At 42.5% G+C, this 24,140-nt stretch overlaps 2 protein-coding genes across 2 annotated transcripts in view; one reads left to right on the plus strand and one right to left on the minus strand.

Annotated features, from left to right (window-relative positions):
• Positions 1 to 2,783, plus strand: part of rasa2 (RAS p21 protein activator 2) — a 346,877-nt gene extending 344,094 nt beyond the window's left edge. The window contains exon 25 of the mRNA XM_049575935.1: positions 2,692 to 2,783. The gene's annotated coding sequence lies outside the window, so the exon portion shown is untranslated. The remainder of the gene's footprint in view (positions 1 to 2,691) is intronic.
• LOC125888551 (protein yippee-like 2) lies at positions 1,027 to 23,550 on the minus strand. The gene is made up of 5 exons (XM_049575954.1): positions 23,363 to 23,550; positions 12,694 to 12,925; positions 11,715 to 11,758; positions 11,188 to 11,296; positions 1,027 to 5,423 (listed from the first exon to the last, which is right to left on the minus strand). Exons 2-5 carry the CDS (start codon positions 12,808 to 12,810, stop codon positions 5,334 to 5,336), a joined length of 360 nt encoding a protein of 119 aa, XP_049431911.1. The 5' UTR covers positions 12,811 to 12,925; positions 23,363 to 23,550; the 3' UTR covers positions 1,027 to 5,333.
• Between the last annotated feature and the right edge of the window lie 590 nt (positions 23,551 to 24,140).

Consider the following 24,140-nt stretch of genomic DNA (forward strand, 5'->3'; position numbering starts at 1 on the left):
CGAGTGCCATCTAGTTCCATTATATTGGAGAGGAGGCAGACATCTCTACGGCCAATATCTCCAACACTCTGCACAGTCTGGATTGCTAAAAAGCACTACAGGTAAAAGTCAGAACACACCAGTGGCAAATGTTTCGTGTATTATTTTCAATGTACAACCCCACACTGGTGGCGGCTAGACGTGCGTCAGCATTCCTAGGCAGCATTTCACACCACAGTCCTATTTCCAGCTTTACCACCCCTGGAATTAAATCCACTTTTCCCCCACTCATGCTCTGCTTGTACTGTATACCGACTTTTCTCTGTTCCTACGGCAGCTCGATTCCTCTCCTTACAATGGATGTAAAAAGAGAACTCTGTACTTGTTGCTGTCTCGTGTGTGACAAAGAAGGGACGCGGAGAGATTTATTGTTGAGGTCAAGATATATCCTGAGCTAAACAATCCACAAACCTATCACTATGAAGACAGTGGTTATAAAGATATTGCCTGGCGAGTCATAGTTCTGGAGATCGGGTCTTCAGGTGAGAAATCATGTTTAATTGGGGGCTGTCCACACATAATTTTAAGCTAATGCAGAGGTGGAGGAAGTACACATCTTTCAGTAAATGTAGTAATAACTTTCTGTGGTCATCTGCTTGCTAGCTGCAGTGCAACACATCCTGTGTGTTGGCGGTGTGTTTATATTTTAAGAAGAAAAACAAATATGTGTTTTCGATCTGGGGGTGAAGTGTCCTTTTAAGATTTCAAATTTCATAACGGAAAGCCTGCGTGGTCATTAACAGAGCAGGGATGGTCTACTGAAAGATGCCGCTTAGTTGCACTATGGAAAAAACAGATCCAGTGTTGGAGCTTGACTCACACTAGAGATTAAAAGTCAGATTATCTCAGCCTCTGCTGCATCAGTTTTACACATTTCATATCTCTTGTGAGATGCCCGACTCGGCTGAATCATTAAAGTGGCCCTTTTAAAGTGTATGACACTTGGAGATTTAAGGTTGCATGATAAGACACAAACATTATATTCCATACAGATATCAAGGTGCATTTTATTAGATGAAGATCCAATGATATATAGTCAACATCAGCATCCTCCTTTACAAAAGACATTAAAATTGAAACATTTTCAGTAAAAAAGTAGTATCGTACAGCCAATGTGGGGTACCAGAGAGAAAGCATGACATGACCTAAATCATATTCATTCATCACCGTATGGATCATAGATAAAACACAATACATTAACACTATTTACAGTCTGTAACACAGAGGTCGACATGAATGTTAATCCTCGTGGTGAATACAGTAAATAGAATATATTCATATATTAAGATCTTTTGTTTACAAAATCATAAAGCATTATATATATCACAGAGAAAGGCTATCCACAACCTTGGCTTTCAGCTATACACACCCCCTTGTTTTGCAACACTTGCCCAAGCAAAATGATCTTTTGTTTGGTCAATTTATTGTTGATGGGTGGGTTCTTTGGTTGTGCTGGGTTTACTGTCGCAGCCTCCGACTGAGCAGTCAGCTGCTGAGTGTTACTGAAGTTATCGGTTTAGGTTTGGTTGTAACTGGAGAGTCTTACTCGCCGTACATGGGGCAACTTCTAAAGCAATGCTCGCAACAACAGGAAACTATGTGTGACAAACAGGTCAACTAATTAAGGTTAACTAATTTTCTAAACCAGGATCAAATTTAATCTTAAGAAGAATCTGGCGGCTCAAATGGACTGAGGTGAAACTGATCAGATGTCGTGTTACAGCACAAGGTTTCATTGCAACTCTAATACACACAGAATGTTCTTTTCACAAAGATGTGACGAGGACCGAGCACAAAACTGGTCAGAACACTTGTTTTACTTCATGCATGCATTAATGTTGCATTTCCACAGGATGGATTCCCTCATTTGAAAATAACACATTTCCATCAGAGAATGACAACACATCCAGCACACTGTGTAGGATCCTGGCCTCAGCAAAGAAAAGGTAGCATCAAGGTACCTGAGCAATGCTCCCCCATTAACGATACCTCACATTTAACCAGGTGTCATAACTCGAAGACCGATGATGCATGAGGAATATTTAAGTTAACTGAGGCGGAAGAAAAATGATTTAAAACTGGGGCAAAACCTGGGAAGATAATGTGTTGGTGCATTAAAGCTTGGGTAGGCAGTTTCATTTTGGGCAAAAGTCCCATAAAAAACTTTGAGTAATTTAAGTGGTCTGAAAGAACACTAGACTTCTGCACCTTCTCTTGGCTCTGTTTTCAGGCTTTAGAAAACCTAGTCTGCGACAGGTTTTACAAATGCAGATGTGAATGCATATTTCTTTAGATGGTAAAATTAAATGGTGGAGAGTTGCTATTTCAGCATTGGCAACAACTGCCTCCACTGCAAAGCAACCCAAAAAAGGAAGACGGATTTATCAAAGAGTCTAAGGGTGCTTACAGACCTAGAGTTGTCTTGCTTTGGTCTGAATCAGGGACTATTTTTGTTACAAAGGGGCACAATTGTTCTCACGGCAGCATTTCCAAGCAGACCAGATCAAATGCCTTGTGCGAGAAAGCTGCTCTTGATTGGTCAGAATTTTGATGCAGGAAAAATCCAGGACGTAAAGCAAATGTTGAAGAAGAGTACACTTGTAAGATAAATGTGACACTTTCTAATGTCACAATGGAGGGACAACTACGCAGGTTGATTTTAGCGCTGCTCATCGTGGACTATATTGCTGTCATTGTTCATTTTAGTCAAACCATACAGTTTGAAAACGAGGCGCGGCTCCAACTAGAAAACAATGTTTTGATGCATTGGATGTGCTGAATGTGCATATTAAGGCAGTACAGGAGGAGGTGCACATTAATAATCCTCCAGGACTGTAACATGCTCATGTTTAACCCAAACAATGTGTCATGTGACTGCAGTTGGTTTGGATCGAGGTTGGAACACGTTCTCACCACAAACGAACCGCACCAGAGTTTGTTTGTAACCAGACCACCTCTTCAAGCAGCAAGTGGGATTGCTGTGTTCACAACAAACCGCACTTAGGAGGCAAAGGAACTTGAGTGGATTGAACCGAACCAAACAAGACAGATGTGAAAGCACCCTAAAAAAGAGTCTGACAATAAAAAGAATAAAGCAGTATCAGCAAAGCATTTCAGAGATAGAAAGTGTCCATATGCTAATGCTAATAATTTAGCCATCTGCTAACCTGAGCCAAAAAGACTCGTGGCTGCGGCTTCAATTTCATGTTTATGTGCCTGACGTTAGCTAGAGTTTAGAATCACAGTGTGTCCACCTCACTCGCCACCTCACTGGGTCTGGAGACAAACCCCCAGTCACCGAACAGTCTCCACTCCCCTCTGGATCAGCCAACAGGTTAGACCTAGCGCTGCCGCTGGCCACCAGCCCACTGTGACACCTGGCTGTGGGGGATTTGCAGTGGCTGAATTCGAGTCGCTACAGCTGCCGAACGAAGGTCTGTCTCCAGAGCTGCTGCCAGCTCTCCTACTGAGAGGGCAGTCCACTGCAGTGGGGACTGAGGCAAAGGATGTCGAGGTGGCTAACATTAGCCTGTTAAATCTTGTCTCATTTTTGGTCTGATAAACAAAGAGACAGAGAGAGCGGGGCAAAGAGAGGCTGAAAGAACACAGTGTGTGTAACTCTACAATGAGATCAATGTATGGGAAACACTGGGTTACTGTATGGAGTGTGTGCATATGCCTGTGGTCATTTTGGAGGAGGTTCTTGGGACAGAGTGGGGAGAGCTGCAGGGGGAGGATGTATTTTAATTTGTTTTTTTCTGCCTACCCCAGCTTTAAGGACAAAACAATGAGTAGGTGGGTCTATCTTGTGCGTTGCTTCATAATGTTGCCCAGTTGGTTTACTATGTTTTGTGAGTTAGTGAAGATCAGTGTAACAGCAGTTAAACAGCAGTCATCCCAGACTGAAAGAGAGCCTAAGAGTGATACCTTTTTATACATATGCATCTATATTACACACCGCTGTGGTTATGTATATACCTCGTAACTTCAGTAAAAGTAATAATTTACTTTCTGTGTTAATGTTTTTTACTATTTGCATTTTCCCTCGGCCCATGAAACCAGTCATGCATCGGCCATTTGTTTTGTGTCTTAAATCAAACTGTTATTTGCGTGACAGCAGGTGTTGTGTCTGACTGACCACTAGCTGCCCCCTGCCTCTCCCAAGCCCACAGCGCCTCGTCACCTTAGCTCATCGACCTCAAAAAAAAAAAGATGCTCACAGTGCTTGCAAACGTTTGGGAATCCCAGCCAAAGTTGTTCACCTGAGACACGCTTATGTTGTGTAATTCTATCTGGCTAAGTAACAAAGGTGGACGCAGCGATGCATCTACCGACACCAGACATACACGGGAAGGATCGCCAGATCACTTTACACGACTTGTTGTATTAAAGGATGAATAAAACCCAGGGGAGCTGCTTTGCTGCTGCGAGGGCAAATTCCTATGAGGTTTTAGGACAAGCTGGTGGCTGTCTGTCTGTATCCCTTTCACTCTCGGCCCGTCCTGAGCTGCATCACTGGCAAAACATGGACTGAATCCCAGCCAGAAGCCATCAAAGCCACTGCATAACTGGATCAGGAGCCTCCCCTCCCCACCATGTTGAGAGAGAGGCCTGGTGGGCAGCAATCCCTGCACCCACCCCGACACCCCCTCGCTGCAACCCAACGCCCATGTGCTTGGGCCTCCGTGCCAAGCCTCAGCGCCAGGCCTCATCACTGGCCCAGCTGGCATGGCCCCGATCAGCTGGATTTGCTATAATCATCTTAGGTCATCTCATTCAAGCTGAGGACAGAGTGAATGCCCGTCAGCTCTTCAACCAAGGCCAATGAACCCTGCCAGGCCGGCCTAACCACCCTCTTTCTGGCTAAATTTCCACTGACTGACCCGTTAACAACTTTTTCTAACATTAGTTTGAGACAAGGTGGAATACTATCGAGCTATCAAATCATGTTTCAGTTACAAAACGAAAAGACATGAAAATGAGACATTTTGCCGGCCAGACACTGTCACCTAGTCCTGCTAGCTGCGTACAAGCCTGCCTAGTCTGTCTCTCTATCAAGCTGGGATGTCTGGGACCTTGGTGTGTGTGCGCGCGTGTGTGTATGTGTGTGCGTCGAGAGGCGTGGTAGGGAGGGATGGGCAGAGAGTTACAGAGGTTAATGGTAAATCAGCCAAACCAAAGTCACACACTCACCCACCACACACGACCCCCCTCCCTCCCTCCATTTGTCCGTCCATCCATCCACCCCCCTTCCCCCTCTCCACTGCTGCGGTCGTGTCCTGGCTGCTCATCCCTCAGTCCCAGCCATTGTCCTTGATCATGTGGGCCAGCTCGATGATGAACTTGCCCTCTTTGTACTTCTGACTGCTCTCAAAGGCATGTTCCTGGAGGGCGTGGCAGAGGACAGGAGACACAGCGTTTAATTCAGAGGACAGATGAACAGAGAATAATCACATGTTTATATCTTTGACAGATAGTTAGAGAAGTGCACAGGGTGCATTTTAAAAAAAACCCTGCTCATGACAGTCCCTTCAGCTGTTTATGAAAATCCTTGACTCAATCCTGGCCCGTCTCTGCTGCTGGCTCTTTGGGAGCTGGTTATATAACAGTCAGTCACTGAACACTGCAGAGGAGCCTGCAGAACCAAAACTCTGACCGGACTGGATCGTCATACCCTATACTGACAGGAATGAATCTCTCAACCCTGAGAAAGGCCACAGGTTTGAGCCTCGCAACAGTCAGCACAGACGCAGAGTCTGCCCTATTTTTGCAGGCTGTAACATGCATTTCTGCTGTAAGGTGTGTGATTAAAGATTCCTCTGGAAGACATGAATGGGATTTGTTGGAAAGTCTGAGCTACACAGATGCTGAAAATCTCCATTTAATGTTGTTCCATGAAGTGAAATACATAGACTAATACCACAATCATTATTTTTCACAGTTCACATTGTTCACATTAGTTTTCCCCTCATAAACATGTTGACTGCAAAATGTCAGTCATTTAAAAAGTATGAATGCATCAATGGTTATCTTATCGTACTGTAAACCCAGTATGAGTATCAAGTAGCAGTTAATGAAAACTAAAAGATCAAAACTCATGACGCTAGGTGGCACCTACCAAGGCTGCATTTGTGAGCAAGTTTCTCTCATGGCTAATACTTTGGTTTATGGCTGAAGGAGCCAGAATGTTTTAACTGCTGGTTATTATTTGTTCCGGTGGTAATTGGCACAGAGGTTAGTGTGGTTTCACATTTACTAGCATGGCGCCTTATAGACAAAGAGGCTGCGTTTTTGGCTTTGATATTTTCTGTTGACCGTAATCACATCACGTAATATTTCATTTCATCTCACTTTGCCTCAGTTATCTCAGTTGTTTGTTTAATAAACCATCATAAAATGTACCTCTGGACTTGATCGCTGGACTGGATTTCTTTGAACGAGTCACAATTAAGACTCTTTAGTGTCTAGTATGTACTGGGTCAGCCTGCTGAATTTCCGAGTGCTCATGAATCTGTAACGTGTCTTGATGTAGAGCAACAATTACACTGAATGGATTAATGAGGGCCGAATAAATCAGACCCAAGTTGAGACCTCTATCAGCTAAGGCCAACTGTGCATTTGTGTTCCTTGAACGGTCGCTCTCCCGACTTTGGTGTGCTCATGAGCTTGAAGTTGTAACGTGAAAACAACATGGATGCCACAAAGATGTGTTGTAAATGTATTGCTCAGAACGCTTAAGCAACACACTGATAATGACAAGCAAAAGACAGATCTAGTGAGCCAGGACATGTGATCGGGAACTAATTTTTCAGATTATTCTGACACCTTTTTGCAAAAAGTATCACAGCTAGAAAGGTTCAATACATTTATGAATTTAAAGGAACCGAAACTGTGAAAAGAATCTGTCCACCTATCACTACTTTAAAGCCATTTCTTTTTACTTTAATTGATATAGTGGTCAGCCTGTGGAACTACAGCTTTCCGGTCCATCATTGTTTTGCCACTGGGCCCAAAAGTGCTTTTTCTCAAAGACTTACATTGAAAAAGAGACAACCGTAAATCAGTGGATTTTTTTGGTACATCAACTTTATAGTACAAACACTTACATAGCCTTTATTTAAATCACTGTCCTAAAAGCTGTAAAATTCACTTATAGCCAAATATAGAGTTAATATATGACTATAGCGAGCCTGAGACCGAGAAGTTGGAAGGCGGGGTTAAAGAAAAAGGCTTGTTCCTCGCTATGTGGAACATCTGGGTAATTTTACACCCAGAAATCACACTGTTTTGGCTTCATGCACCACTGAGCAACTTTCATTGCAATGCCTCCAACACTGTATCAAGTTCTCTTTATACATCTGACATGCAAACATTAGCAAACGTAAGTATGCTAACATGCTAAACTAATAAATCGAACATAGATAACATTACACCTGCTTAACTTAAACCCCAAGGAACAGCATGGAGTCTTAAAGCTGATTTTACATAGTGGCCAAACGTGGAACTACAACATCCGGTTACATCATGTGATGCCGCAGTGCCAAAAAATACTTTTTCTCCAAGACTTACTTAGTAAAAGAGAGGTCCGTAAATCAGTGGATATGTTCCATTGAGCGTCACAACCCCATGAAATGTCTGTTTCACTATCGGGATTTGATCCATTCAGTCCGATAACATTTTTCAAGTCTAGAGGAGCTGCACAATAAAATCTTTCTCTCCGCATTCAAGTTAGCAGACCGCTAAACTGGAAGTTAGCCACTCAGCCAATGGAAAGCCCCCACAATGCTGAAGATCTGGGCAATTTATGCCCCAGAAACAGAGCTTTCTGGCTTTTTGCCCTACAGAATATCTTTCAAAGTAATGAACAGAGCCCCGCCTCCTACACTGTATCCAGTTCTCTTTATATATCCATGGCTTAACATCAGTATGTTGGCATTGTCGTTGAGCATTTCAGCCCACTGCCATTAGCTCAAAAGGCTGTGCCTAAGTACAGGCTCACAGAGCTGTTAGTATGGTTGCAGACTGTGTCTCAATAGCCAATGTTCCTTCTCCTAATATGTGTCTTTATGGTGATTTTTACAAGTGTTCCAACTAAAGGACTTTTACAGGGGTGTGTGGGACTGTTTTTGATTAACAGATGTCTCTCATGGTGGTCACATGTTCATGCTCAGCTGCGGCTGCTGCTGCTGCTTGCTAATCCCACCTCAACTTGCTCCAGTTCCACCTCCCAGATCCCCAAATTTGGATATTTCTGGCCCCAGTAACTAATGAAAGCAGCGAGAAGGAAACCCAAAGCCCCAAGCTTAAAATGGTCCCTTTGGAAACGCTGAGGTTAAATCACGGAAGATATAACATATCCTTTTAAACAGTCATCATTTCTACACAGCTCCTCTCTTGAAAACTGTTTAAAACAACTATGTTTTCTATTTTCATGCAGTTTGCTGATGAATGCCATAACAAATGACACACACTGACAACTTTTGCATCCTGTCCAAGTCCATTAACAGCCTTGTGTTGTTGTTCAAAAGCCACTCACTCACTGTGAGCCTCTCTTGACAGCAGAGTCACAGAGTCGGCTCATACAAATGTTTTCACCGTGGAGCGTCTGTACCTTGTTGTCTTTGGCTATTTTGGTTCTGAGCTGCAGAGGCGCGTTATCAGATTTCTTGGTTTAGAAGTGCAGTAGGTCAGTCCTCCCGATAGAACTTTGACGACTGCAGAAAATCAATACTGCTGCAACTGATATTAATGGAAACCCTCCATTAAGTCCTATCTAGTGTCTGTGTGCTGTGCGCATGCATGTGACCTCTGTTTTCTCTGCCTTGTGGGGTCCTGACAGGAATAGAAACTACCCAGAAAAGTCTCCACTTTCGAAGCTGGTTCCGCCAGGTGTTTATACCCGGCGAGCGTCATAAGGAAAACACCTATTTTTAGGTTGGAAGGTTACGGTTAGAGGTTAGGCGAAGTGTGCTGGTCAATGGAGCCTTCTAAGAAGTCAAACAACAAGGATACTGTTTGTGTGAATGTATGTGTGTGTGTTAACCCCTTAAAGATACAGTCATGTGCCTTATAGTGTAAACTCTCACCTCCATGCGGACGGGGTCCACCAGTGACAGCTGCACATGCTCAGCTCTGTTGATATATGAAGGCAGCTAGCAAGTGTGGATGCTGTTTAGTTCACCCTGACGTGGGACCTAAATACCACCTGTACTAGACACGTACTGCACGTGTATTTTGAAATGCTATATCACAGCTTGTATATATGGCTCTGATATTAGACCAAGCTACACACCAAGGCTATCAATGTTGGTTGTGCATGTTCAATCAAAATAAATAACACCTGGCAATGACATCTATGATTAAATCAGCTGTATAAACAGTAGAAGTTGACATCTACTCTGTTCGACAAAGGCTAAATGCAGTTTTGGTCAAGAGTTATGACTGAAATGAAACCTTTGGATATCTGTTCTACCTTGTGACAAAATTTCCTAGATAATCTTACTATGTTCATGAGAAAATAGGGTGTAAAAATTACATAATCCAACTGAAACCCAAGACAAACTGCAGTAAATGTAGTTACTGCGCCCTGCCTTGCGTCCATGGAGATTTGAGATTCTGTCACGCCAACGAAAACCACAGCAATGGGGAACACGAGAATGAGGACAACAAAATGATTGATAACGTGGCAGTGACCATAGTAAGACCAGTAGTGATGATGATAGGGATGAGGAAAGGGATTTTTTGAAGTTGTGGTTGGGTTGTATGAGGTAATTACCCATAGTCAGTGTATTACCTACAGTAGATGTCAGATGGCATGCCCCCAGTTTGGAGAAACAGGCTGGAGTCTGACACAGAAGCTAAGCAATGTACTGCAGTGGATGGGGGTCAGCAAAAAAATCTGTACCTTTCTGTCAGACAGACTGTTCCACCAGGAAAGCTGTTGACGGCTTCAGTTTCACATCTTCTTTTACATCTTCAAAGCCACCAGACTCCATTGACAAAAACAGTATTTTTGGCTCATTGAACACAGGAGCTGCAGGTCTACCACTGCCTTGATCTGTTAGATAGTTTGTGTTATTGTAAGACTTTGGCATTTAATTTGGTTAGTTCAGATTCACCAGAGTCACACAGTAATACAGAAAAATAACTGTCTGAGGCAGTGGTAGACCAGCAGCTCCTGTGTTCAGAGATGTTAAATCACTGTTTTTCTCAATGGAGTCTGGCTTTGATGAAGGTGATACAATGGCTTCACTTCTCAGTAGGAAATCGCTGTCTGACAGAAAGGTAAAACAGTGAAAATACTTTTGAAACACTTTTGTTTTGGGGTGTTTAAAATGTGTTTCATTGCTGACCCCATCCACAGGAGCACATTGCCTAGCTTCTGTGTCAGACTCCAGCCTGCTTCTCCAAACTGGGGGCGTGTCGACAGCCATCTACTGCAGGTAACAGATTGACTATGGATAAGACCCTCATACAACCCCACTTCAAAAAATCTGAATTTTCCCTTTAAGTAATCCTAATTTAGGTCAAACCTGACGAAGTGAATATTGCGATAAAAAGACACTTAAAGGGTTGCTTCAAATTCTTGTTTACTTCTTTTAAAACAGATATCTACAAATGAAACAAGTACAAATTTGAATCTAGTCAGAAATAAACACACTTATCCTCAAACTTACAAAGAAAAGACACTAAAATTGTAATAACTGCGAATTGTCAAAAAAACTTTGAAGCCATTTTTCTCAGTTTCAGCGTCAGTGTAGTTACTGCAGTTAGCCTTTGTAAGGCAGAACAGTTAAAACCATAAAAACATGCTGTACATATGTAAATCTTAAGGTCTGAGCAATGAATGAAACCCTTCTGCTGATCCAGATGGTGTTCACTCCTACAAAACATTAAAAACTAATCACAAGTCACACAAGATAAAGACTTGTCCTTCATGTCTCCATCTGTTCTGAGAAATCTATCTCATAATTAATTCAGTCCACAGCCGTAACACCGCATTGACCCTGAGAGGAGAGGAGGTCCAAATATAATTAGGGTGCAAATAAAATTAGGGTGTGCTATAATAACAACCTCCTCAGTTTATCGTCCTCTAACCTTGGATGCAGTCTGTGGTGCTTGTGTGTCAAATCAGCCGAGGACACTTACGTATTTCCAGCCCAGGGTAGTCTTGCAGTTCTCACAGTAGATATCTGCTACAGCGTGCAGGCCTGTGAGCAGAACTCTCTCCTCTGCAGGGCCACACCCGACGTTCACCCTGAGAGAGACAGAGAGAAGGGAGGTGGGGGGTGGAGACGAAAGTAGAAAGGAAGAAGAGGGAAGCGGAGACAAAGAGACAAAAGTTACAAATTGTGCAAGTGGCTCAAGTTGCTCAGTTGCATGTACTGTACGATGTGCTCAGAGTGAGTCACTGCCTCACACCCACTCACACAGCGCATACTGATAGGGCGCCAGGCCACGGAGCATAGATTCAAATAGCCTAATTTTCACACTCAATTCAGCTGATAATGACTCCGAGGCACAGGCTGGCTCTGTCTACACCGCGGCTTCAAAACAACACATCTACTGTGTGGTACAGCACGCATTACTAACCTGTTTCAAAACACCACCATCTTAGCTCATTGTTCTCCTGTCTAAGACAACACATACACACGCAACAACAGACAGATACTCACACTGAGTTGAACAGGTAGGCTCTGCCTTGGCTGCCCTGGAACGACTGCAGAGAGAGGATGAAACAAAGATAAAAAGGCTGAAACAAGAATCGACCCTTTCATACAGTGAAGTAATAATATAAAACGACATAAGCATGCTATTATATAGCCGTAATGCTTCAGTAAAATAAGAGACAGAGAGGTTTGGTTTCCTTATAAATCACCCACGTGTTGATTTGTGCTGGGCCTTCACTAATAGAAGCTCTTATTTTAAAACCTGTAGACGAAATCTATTTTAATATCTACTTTAAAATGGGGCGCAGTCTCCCAGTAACAGCCCATATGCTCCTGGTAGCATCACCGTTAGCTAATGCATAAGGAGCTTCACCACTTGCAGTTATTTTCTCGCAGGCCTTTATTTTCCACATTACGAAAGCTGAAACAGATTTGTGTCGTGCGCCTGTGTTACAACCAGCAGAAGGCCTTTGTGCACAGGTGAGCTATGTTGTCATAATCGCACGTGGAAAAAGTGATAGTGCATTCATAATCCAATTCACTAACCAGCTTATATCATAATCCATCCACAGGCAGTCGTGCGGCGTAGGCTGACACAAACATACAGGTGTATAGCCTGTTGTTTGTTTTCATTATTCCTCATATGTTCTCCCTCTTTTTAAATCTTTAATTGCTGTTAATCCTTGTAAATTATATTTTACATTTACAACAGTTGCTTTTACACTGTATGTAGGCATAGAGAAATTATAGGAAAATAAAAATAAGAAGTAAGAAAAATGAAGGAGACAAAATCAAAACAGTTAATTCTTTGTCTCTGAAGTAAAATAATACCTGTGATGTAACAAAACATGAAGTAAAGTACTGTCAGACTGTAATCATTAGCTGCCTGGATGTAACCACTGTCACTAATGGTTTCCAGGGGCAACCACCGCTGGTAAGATGAGTCAAGTCACCGGAGCAGAGTGCTGCTTTTCCTGCTGGTTACCTTGGAGATGAGCTCGTCGTGGTTGGCCAGGTGAGCTCGGCAGTGGATGCAGCTGTAGGTTCGGTGGCAGCTCGGCAAGTATGCCTGGAAAGTCTTGGAGCGCGTCATTCTGACCATGGGCGGAGTTGGCGGGCGGTGCAAGAAGGGACTGCCAGCCCAGGTCGGCTCACAAGGGAAGCACCGCAACACACAGGTGAGGGCCGTGGTGGGCGGTGGGTTGGGAGGCAAACACCTGAGCACGGGGAGGATAACACAGCAGCTCATGGTTACATGGTTGCGTAACAGATGTTTCCTTAAGCAGATGTTGTAAAGTGAGCCACAGGTGTATGACTGCTGATGGGATTACAGTCTGTGCGCTGAGAGAATTCTCCAAGCTGCTCGCATCTTAGAAACTCTTGAAACCTCAAAGAGCCACGATGTGATGAGACATCATGCATTATTAATGAGCCTGTGTTCCCGGCTGAGTCACCAAATTTCACATTTTGGATTCAAGCTGAAAACAATGAAGACATTCTACTTTAGGAGATGAGATTCAAACATGGAACAAGAACATGCTTCCACCACACTGGGAACCACTACTTCTCTCAAGAGTCCATGAGTGAGTCCAAGATGGTTGAGAGGAAAGTTTGTGCTACTAAAGTAGGGACAGACAAAAAATCAGTGGGTATCTATTTTTTTTGCTTAGTTTAAATCATTTTTAGCCACGCTAGCAGCGTAGCTCTAGCAATGAAAATGTCCGTCTAATCATCACCCCTCCACTTTGGCCCAGACCAAAATATCTCAATAACTACTGAATGAACTGCCGTGTAATTCTGTACAGACATTCATGGTGCCCAGAGGATGAATCCTGACTCGGCCACTTGCATTTCCTGTAGGCTTTGTGACACCATCAAGACTGGGCCCAAAAGTTTCATTTTTACATGAAGTTATTTTGTCACAACCAAATACTAGGGATGTTCCCAACAATTAACATCCCTGATGTTTAAACCTGTGTATAGGTAGACTAGATGAGTTAAACACAAGGTTAAACACTGTCCCAAATAATACTGTGTATAGGATCTTTTCAATAACCAAATTGTGTGTTTAATGCCATTGAAATATGTGGTACTTTGCACCATGCATTAGTCATTTTGCACATAATCCCACAAAACATGTAAACAACTTACTAAATAAAAGTTAACAATTAACATTTATTGAAAACAATATTCTTTGAGAAAATCTTCAGTAATCCCGCCTGATTATTGAAATGGCATTTTGACTGGGTGAACCCTATCCCATAAAGCAATAGTAATTTTTTAAAATAATTTGTCATCTAATTTCATATATCTTCCTCATTACAACACTCATGTACAGATATCATTTCATTCTTTCTTTTTTAAGTGAGAAATTATGTGAATAGGCATGTCACTCAGTGATACAACAGTATAACAAACTATTGATATATAATGATAAATAGAGATGGATAACAACAACAGCTACGGTACAGGTTTGAATTTTAAAATATGCTATCGTAATTTCGATGTCGAATATATATTTTGATTCCATTTCATATTCAAGGTTCTGCCCACTCTATTACATGGTTCATAATCAGTTGTTCTTCTTTCAGTACTTCAACCTTCATGTACAGAAACATAAGGCTAAGAATTTTAGCCTGCAAAAAATAAATACATAAAAAAATGACAGCAAAATAAATTAATTAAATACAAAAAGAAAAACAGATAAAAAAGACTGTCAGACCTGATACAAAGAACAACATTCCAGTAGCTTCTATTCATTAATCTTCTCCCAAATGATAGTAATCTAAACATTTAATCTATCTTTTTTCAAACAATAATCTACAAAATAATTTTAACTGTGTAGTATTTATGGTGCAGACTTGCAAGAATAGACATCCCTCCCAAATACCGGCAAGACCAGTGACATTCCCATCAGACTCAGCTGCAATTGTGTCCATTGCCAACTAGTGAATGTTAGCATGCTAACATGCTAAACTAAGATGCTGAACATCCCAGTGATGGCAGCTGATTTGGCCCAATTCTGGGGCATCATTTAATCCGAGTCTCAGCCAAGTCAGGCAATCAGTTGCGGCCCGGCTAATTTCATCCGGCATACAGAGTTTGGCCAATGCTGGGCCAGGTCATTTCTAATAACGGCCCAGTGATGGCAGCGTCAGCAACCGGACCCAGCCCGGCTAATTTTATCTGGCATGCTGAGTTAAGGCCGATTCTGGGCCAGGTCATTTTGGCTACCTGGGATGGCATACCTGCTAAGACATTAGCATTTGGTTGTGTGCATGTGTGACATTAGCATTTAGCTAAATGCATCACTGTAAGTAGAGCCTAACAGAGCTGCTAGCGTGACTGTAGACTCTTATTCTTAGTAGTAAATTGAAACTCTGTGGGTTTTGGACTGTGTGTCAAACATTTTTGGATGTCAGTCTGCAAATATGCTGAGCATTTTTCATTATTTCCTGGCATTTTATAGACCAAACAATCAACTAATTAATTGGTGTGGCAGAAAATTGATATTGAAAATAATCATTAGTAGCAGCTGTCTCCATTAACCTGTGGTCAAACCGTTCTGCACTGACTCCAGTTCAATGCAGCAACACACAGGCAGCAACGCTTGCTCACATTCTGTGTTTAAGTCTATGGGGCTGCAGAGATAATCTGCTTAGCGTAGCATAACTGTGAGGATCGTGCTCTGCTCACTCCATGATATCCAACTAGACCAAGCCCTTAAAATACTTCGGCTAGTGTGCCCTGGTGACTGAGAAGATTAGTGAGTTGGCCTGGGAACCCATCCCAAAGGCTCAGGGCCAGAAGGACAGGAGTATGTTTTGACTAACTGTACAGGAGGTGGTTCGGGGCCTGTGCTCTCTACCTTGTGCTGCAGATATAATCTTTGTGGTTTTATTGCTTAATTCAACTTTAATTGTGATTCCAGCCCTGTAGCTCTGGTGTTAAACACAATCATCAATCACAGAATGTAATCTAGTTTTATTCCCCGTTGCTGCTGCCTCACTAAACCAGTGTGCACATTTTATTGTCACCTGCCTGTTTCTATAATCAAGTGTTTCACAGTAAAATAAAAAACAATGACCTTTCCAACTGAATACAGCCGATCATTTCTGTGGTTTACAGGACGATGACTCTATAAGATACTGCAATAACTTGAGCTGTTTCACCACCTTCTGTCTTCTCTCCTTCCTGTCTGTCTTTACTGAACCATCTGGAAAAACTAATAAAATACTGAATGGGAGCAGGAGGCCTCTGTGAGTTCAGGACAAACAACAGAGGGAGAGACAGAGAGAGGCCTCTTTACTTTACTGCCCTGCAATATGATTGTTTTTAGTGTCAGACGGAGGCTGATAAAGGCTCCAGTGCTGATGGAAAGGACCGGGGGATATAAATAAATAAGGCACTGAGACGTGCCCTTGTTTTCTCTCCTCTGGCTCGCTGCCAGCGGCGTGGGATTGGGGCACAAAGACACGTTCAGTGCAGTTGTCGGAGCTGACCCCTGACGCACACACACACAGACTGATGTTTAACCCAAAGCGTGTTTCATGCTCTCAGTCATTTCAGGACTGAGGACCCGGAGGAAGTTTATGTAGGATCTGGTTCTCTGAGCTCTGTTCAAAGTATTGAGTCCTGCCCAAGCTGTTACCTCGGGGGCTGAAAAATGAAGCCAACGTGAAAGTGCCAAGAAACGCAGTTCCTCGAATGGCCACTTGAAGCTGGCTCAGGAAGGGAGTGAATCCCCGTAGACCCCCATTGTCAGTGCTCATAAACATGTTTACAGCCTGGTTTTACCACTTCATGACAACTGTATGGGGGTGAATATTTACATATCTAAATCTGAAAGCTATTAAAGCTTAAAAATATGCTTAACTAAAGCCATGACAACAGACAGGCTGTCTGCAAGGCGTCACCACAGTCTGTGAGTCAGATCCAACCCTTGCTTCTCCAAAGCTCCACCCTCTCATCCACATATGGTCACTTCTGCCCCAAAAAATCCAAGATGGCGATGACCTAAATGCCAAACTTCAACAACTTCAAAACGCGAGTCTACAAACCAATGGGTGACATCACTGTAGCTACGTCCGTTACTTTTATACAGTCTATGGTCCTGCCATACAGAAATGACAAACTGACACAAAGACAATGTACTTATGTAATTAGAAATGTTTGCAAGAGTTCGGAAATAATTAGTGGACGAATCTATTAGTCAATTTGACAGAAAGTTTATTTTCATAATTTGTTATAATAATTTCAAACAAAAGAAGTGAAATTTTTCAAGTCCACCCTTTTTAAATGTGAATTTTTGCTAATTTTTTAAGTCTTTTATGAATATGACCTGAATATATTTGAGTTTTAGACTGCTGGTCAGACAAGACAAGCAATTTGAATTTAAATTAATCAAGAAAATCTCTTCCATTCGCATGAAGCTGCCTGATGACAGCTGAGTAATTAGTCTTAGTACTGTGGGGAATCTAGGAATGTAAGCTTCAAACTTAAGCTTCCAATTTAATGACATTAAACTCAAGCTTCTTCTTCTTCCAGGAAGCACTTGCTACAAGGCACTCGGGATAAAAGTACTGGCTAAATGTGTTAAATGTAAATGTGATGCATAGACGGGAACCTGTCCATCATGTCTGACAGGCGAGATGTTAACTCGAGCTCTGTGGGACGCTGTTAACTGCACGTTGACGTATAGTGCATCACGATACTAATGTGCTCTCAACGGACTTTCAACAGCAGCGCTGGATTATCGTATTGCACGTGTTACACATCATCTTGTGGGTCATACATAATCCATATGGAGCTCTCTCTGCGTATCATCTGCATTCGGTCTTAGAGGATTCACTTCATTAAAGCCATAACAACTGTGAGCCAGAGCATGTTAGTGGCTTTGAATGAAAACAGCTGATACCACAAACTCACAAGATTAAAAACACAACACGTAGTCGCCGTATGATGAAATATTTTAATAATTAATTTTTTGTTTATGTCATTTTTTTCAAGCAAAAATCTCCATCTCAGTTATGAAGATTTGCTGTTTTATTTATCTTTGTAAACTAAATTTGTTGGCCTGGAAAAACATTTACAGACTCAGGCTCTGTGAAGTTGAACTCATGACAAGCACTGATTCACTCTATTCTGGCATTTAACGGACAACAAACACATCAGTCTCATACTCTGTATTGGAACTATGTTAAATTTCATTGTCTCTATCAAATGAAATAAATTCGATAAATAAATAACCAATCATGAAAATGTTCATTAGTTGCAGCCTTACTGATGTTACAGCTTTGATTTAGCAATCATAAAAATGACTGATTTGACCATAAGATCTCTGAATAACATGAAGACCTACATGTTACATAGTCTAAGGCTTATTTTGGTTTATTTGTAACACACTTTCTCATTTAAAAAACAACAAAATATTAAGAAAAAAGTAGTAGTAGTAGTAGTAGTAAGAAAAAAGTATTTTACTTATGTTTGCGTCCCCTAAAATGTCTGACCTTGACTATAGTGACTTGTATCCTTGGAAAGTTTGTCACTGGAGAGGTGTTCTCAAATTATTCTACTGAGGGGGGTGATGTCTGCGTTCTTCCCTAGAAGCTAAATTACGGTACGTCACTAATACAAAAGCAAATCACTGTCCAATATGTAAATACCAGCAAAAAAAACTGAAACCTCCAGCCCTGAGCAGACTTAAATGTGCAATATGTAATTTTCTGCCGCTAGGGGTCTCAAACCAAAACAATAACAGAAGACGGAGTTGGATGACGGAGTTGGATGACGGAGTTGGATGACGTCACGAAGTAGTGTGGAATCATGGGAGTTGTAGTCATATAACCGCTGGCCGGAGTGCTGGTGCCCCGGCGGGCAGCAGTGCTTGCAATACACTGGTGGAAATGATTAATATTTCGATAACATCAGCCAGATGTTCGCTTACCTGTCTAGTAGAACACACAAGAGGTCGGCGTCGAATTGTAGTCCTAGATTTTCACGAAGCTCTCTCCATCTCGGAAAGGCCACACCAATATTTATCCTTGATTTAGCTCTCTTCTTATCCCAAATTCTTCTGGGATCGCTTGGTTGACCCATACGTTTCCATTTTACCGGCTTGTTTACCGGGACAGCTTCGGTGTCAGAAGGTGCAGCAACCGTCAATGCATAATCATGATCCATGACGAGTTAGCTTAGCCTAGCAACAGTAACACTGATTCTCTGACGTCTCATCCCATCTGCTTCTTCTTCTTCTTCTTCTTCTCCTTCATTTAATGGCTATGGTAACTGGAGTTACGTCGCCATTGACATGCGACCTAATGACACGGTCCATAACTTTTATTAATATTTCAAATTTATCTGGGTTTGAAAAATTGTTGGAAACATTTCTGATAATCAAAGTACACAACTAAACAAAATATATAATATTGGTTTAGTCGTTTTTAGACATTTTTATGTGGAAAAACTACATATTATACCTTTAAAAAAACGTACTTAAATGTATGTGATATGAAAATCTCAGCCAGACAGAATATATCTTTGTGCAAACTTTAATTAGACCTGTGGTATATAAGACAATAAAAATGACAATGTGAACACACTGTAACATCATAGTAGATATTATTGTATGTTCACAACCACTAACACTGTGTCTGCCCCTGCCAGTTACAAGCTAACAAGCTTGTTGTTGTCTATATTAATGCACAATAGAGATGTTAATAATTAACTAATTAACCATTAGGAATAAGAATTCATTCATTCATTATTCATAAGTACTTATTCTGGTACAGGTTCGCAGGGGGGCTGGAGCCTATCCCAGCTGACACTGAACGAGAGGCGGGGTACACCCTGTACAGGTCCCCAGACTATCACACGGCTGACACATAGAGACAGACAACCATTCACACTCACATTCACACCCAATTTAGAGTCACCAATTAACCTGCATGTCTTTGGACTGTGGGAGGAAGCCGTAGTACCTGGAGAAAACCCACGCTGACACAGGGAGAACATGCAAATTCCGCACAGAGGGCCCCAGCCAGCCAGCAGATGCGACTTGCAGCCCTCTTACTTTGAGGTGACGGTGCTTACTACTGCCCCACCGTGCCACCCCAGAATAATTCTGACCAATTAATACCATTAGTTATAACAGTTATATAAAGATTTTATTAAATATAATATACTGGCGCTATCGGGGAGATGAGACAGCAGAGTCTGCTGCCCAGACTGGAGACATATTGCCATGATGTTGTTTCTGGGAGATGACTACACCTCTAGGTTTGCAACAGTATGAGATTTTCACGGTACGATAACTGTCCCAGAAAATATCGCAGTTTCGCTTCGCAAATGTACACAGTATGATAACCGTTAACTTTTACATCACGGTATACCTGGAAACCGGTATATCGCTGCAACCCTAACCACCCCTCAACAAGCTAAGGACCTAGAGGCAGAGGTGGACACATATGAGAAACAATGCCCCTTCCCCCATCAGATACTAACCGTCTTCACTGGTGGTAAGGATCAGCAAACTTTCTGTTGCTGCCATCACACAAAATGGTCAGTCCAATGTCTGCGTGGTTACTACAAGCTCACACAGCAACAGCGGCTAACATCCGACACTGAATGGTCCCAACAAACCTACACTGACACTGAAATGTCTTGACTCTGTTGTTAAACCCCTTAGGCAACGTTAGCCATGTGATTCAAGCAGTTAGCCCTGTCACGGTAAACAGTGAATCGTCGGTTAAGGAAGGTCCACTGTCGGTCACAAAAAAAAAAAGTCTAAATTCGCATCTCTAGTGCACAACAGAGTCCTCATCTAAGCCTGACTGAGGCTCAAACATGCATGTCTGAATCTCTATGTTTCCTCCAGTGCTAGCCATCTTGATGCACACTGCGGCTTCACTGGTCAACCTGTGCGAGCAGTGGTGGTGGGCGGGGCAGAGGTCAGATCCAGTATTTCTCAATGAGGGAGAGAGGGTAGATCTGCTTCTACCCCCTTTTTAGAGTTAATTTACTTTTTATGTGGGAAAACCATGTTAAACAAACTATTAATCACAGCAGAATATTTTTACATACTTTAATACATGTCTGGAGGGGGCACTTTAATATGGAGATCAGTAAGTGTAAAGACAATGAGGCTACTGAACATAATGTACAAGCGAGCAGATCCAGGCTTTATCCAACATTAAACAGATAAAAACGTCCTGGACTTGATGATCAAGGCTGCACCATGACGCCGTTTGACATTTCATAACTATTAGTTTCCAAGAACAGGACAACACACATCTTGGTGGGTGGACATGCTTGAAACTCATTTTGCAAGGCAACATTGTTTGTGGGAACAAGGATGCTGACGTGCTGTAAAACGCTGACGCAAAGAGTCAATCAGAGCTGCTTTGCACTAAAAAAAAATCCCCTGAGACAGAATAACAAATTGTATAAATGATCAGATGACTAGAGGAACTGGTCGCAGCGATTCAGACAAGGCTCCAACAGCAGGAAATTTCTAGCAAAAACTGACTCTTGTATAACCTCAGCGTGTGTGTGTGTGTGTGTGTGTGTGTGTGTGTGTGTGTGTGTGTCTGGTGTTTGTCCATCTTTTATCAGTTTATTTTTCAGTCTGCATGTGTCTTCTCTCCGTCTGTCTCGATGCCCCTCAGCCTGTTTGTATATTTATTTTTTCTGCTGTCACTCTGTCTATTCATCAGTTCCGCCGCGGGTCGTTTGAGGTCACCGAGCTGTCCATTCTGGTCATTTCTGGGTGTCATCACAAAAGGCTACGTGCCACGAGTCTCAACAGCCAAAAGGGCCCTTGTATCCCAACAAAAAAACCTTTGTTATGTAACGCACTGATGCTGCCGCTGCTGATGCTGCTCCTGACAATGATCGAGAGCAGGAGAAAGACAGAGGAGAGGAAGAGATACGGGGTGGGGGGATGAGAGTCAGACGGGGACAGGGAGCGAGTTAAATTAAAAGAGAGAGAAGGAGGGAAGGAGCAGTGTGTGTCCCTTCAGTGTTGGATGAGCAGTGTGTCCTATACTACCCACGAGCTGCACCGACGCAATCTCTGTACTTCATGTACTTTCATCCTGCTCTCCATTCAGTCTTACACCAAGGCCAACAGCATACAGCAGCATGACATCACTGACTAGAGGAGGAAAAACTCCTCTCTGCCCCCCCCCCACAGCCATATCAAATCTCACTGATGAAGCGATGCTCCTGCATCCCAGGTGTGTGTCTGGTTACTGCTGTTATGTCTGATCTGTACTCACTTCTAATCCTCTTCCGTCTGTCTTTAGTTTGTCCTTTGAGGAGAGGAGGGCAGCTAGTTTTCAGGTGCTTTAGACACATGTGCATTTCCTTACAGAATTTGCCTAAAGAAAGCACTCCTTTATTTCTCAATATCTGCCTCGTTCACATATATAACTTCTGTTGCATCTCTGCGTGTGGCTATCAGCTGATAAACAGAGAAAGTGTCATAAAAAGTGAGACAAAAAACAAAGTGGGTGATGTGACAAAGTGACTCAGACCTGCGAAACGCAACACACTGTACACAACTTTTGTTTATGTATACAAGTCCTGTCTGTGAAGGATCACCTTTCAAAGCCTGCTACACTGACCCTCATCTTCGATCCCTGTGTATCGATCCTCGCATCATCAATAACTATCTGTATGCACGCTTTGCAATGAAAATAGATCAGTGCAAAGGTCATGACTTGATAAAAGTGTCTGTTCTTAAACTGCCTCACATGGACTTTATTTAGTTGGGGTGGGGTGGGGGGACATTTCCACCTGCTGGCCCTAACTGTCATTGACTTGTATGGGATGGTAGATGTCACGTGGGGCAACACATCAATAAATACACACACACAAACAAAATAATAATACATGAAGGCTTGAGGTTTACAGTGTGTGTGTGTGATTATTGAATCAGGTCACAGGCAGTGGCGCACTTAATCTGGGGCAGAACTTCAGCCACCACACGCAGCACAGATGGCGGGGATGCCTCAGCTCAACAATGCTCAAAACACACACGCATGCGCGCCCGTGCACACACATACACACACACACACACACACACACACACACACACACACACACCACCCACTCCGACCAGCTGTAACATCTGCAATGACTCTGACAGATCGATGAGGACCAGGTGACTGTCGTCAGAGCTGGTGATCACACGCGCGCGTATTACATGATAACCCGCACTGTTCACCGCTGACGTGCACCATCACGACCAGGCGCGCGCACGCGGATGATGGCGCATACGTGCAGGACTGCCACCACAAACAGCATGTGTCCTAATAATAACCACTGGATACCGTAGCTCCACTGCAGAGTGCACTTCAGCATCCAGTCCACCAAGACAGCATCAGTCCAAATATGAATAACACATATGATTATCACGTCACGCATGTTGTTGGCAGGACACGAGCTACACGTCATAAACTTGTGTTTTTATTGTTATAGCTGGTTACAGCACGCGAGCCTGCTTGATAAAAGTTGCCTCGGTTAAAAAAGTGGTGGATAAGCTTTATATATTTATACCAACCCTGGAAAAAAGCTTCACAGCGCGATAATGAAAACAGTGCGTAACAACAAATGCACCACAGTGATAAATAACGCAAAGGAAATCATTTTACCTTTGAAGGGAAGAAAAAACGGATCTCCACGTAGCTCAGAAAATGTCGCACCTCCTCGTCTTCCTCGTGGCAGTGCCAATCCTAAAACCCCTTTCGCATTCCTTCCCAAGCAAATTTCCTCTCCTCTCCGGCCCTGGCAAGTCCTGCAGAGACGCAATGTTTTGACGCGCAGTGATGCCCAGCAGAGTTTAGAAGAGGCAGAGAGAAAGAGTGATGAAGCAGCCAGCCGGAGCGAGAGCGTTCACTCCAACATACTTCCGGGTTTGCAGAAAAGCCGTTATACAGTTAGGGGGGTTCTTTTATCCGATTTCTGTCCATTGTCTTATTTTTCATGTTCACGTTAACTTACGTAGCGTGATTTAAAACGTCTGTTATCCATATTATTATAATACGTGGACATAATTGCTAATTATTGTTCTTTGAAGCACCGTTTCGCGCATGCTCAGTAGGGATACGGTGATGACTTAACGTTTCCTAATTGTTGCAAACAATTTTGCATTAAACGAGAAACGCCTGCTCAAACTCTATTGTCATTGTGTTGTCTTATTACATAAGGACACTTTTAATCGGTAGAGCCGTGTGACACTTTTAATCGGTAGAGCCGTGTTTAGTTTTGCGAATCACGTTTTTTACAAGTTGTAACACAGTAGTCAGATATCAAAGATACTTACTAAAACAACTCTTCCGCCTTCAAGGAAAACTTTCCATTTCTTACGGTTACGTACCATATTTACACCGTTAATATATAAATACAAACAGCGATTGAGACACTTCTTTA

Source organism: Epinephelus fuscoguttatus, linkage group LG5 (assembly GCF_011397635.1).
Source record: "Epinephelus fuscoguttatus linkage group LG5, E.fuscoguttatus.final_Chr_v1".
Taxonomy (NCBI): Eukaryota; Metazoa; Chordata; class Actinopteri; order Perciformes; family Serranidae; genus Epinephelus; species Epinephelus fuscoguttatus.

Coding starts and splice junctions, on each gene's coding strand:
- LOC125888551 (XM_049575954.1), bottom strand. CDS start 12,810: ATGGTCAGAATGACGCGCTCCAAGACTTTCCAGGCATACTTGCCGAGC. Junction 11,759..12,693: donor ACGACGAGCTCATCTCCAAG/GTAACCAGCAGG, acceptor CTCTCTCTGCAG/TCGTTCCAGGGCAGCCAAGG. Junction 11,297..11,714: donor GCCTACCTGTTCAACTCAGT/GTGAGTATCTGT, acceptor TGTCTCTCTCAG/GGTGAACGTCGGGTGTGGCC.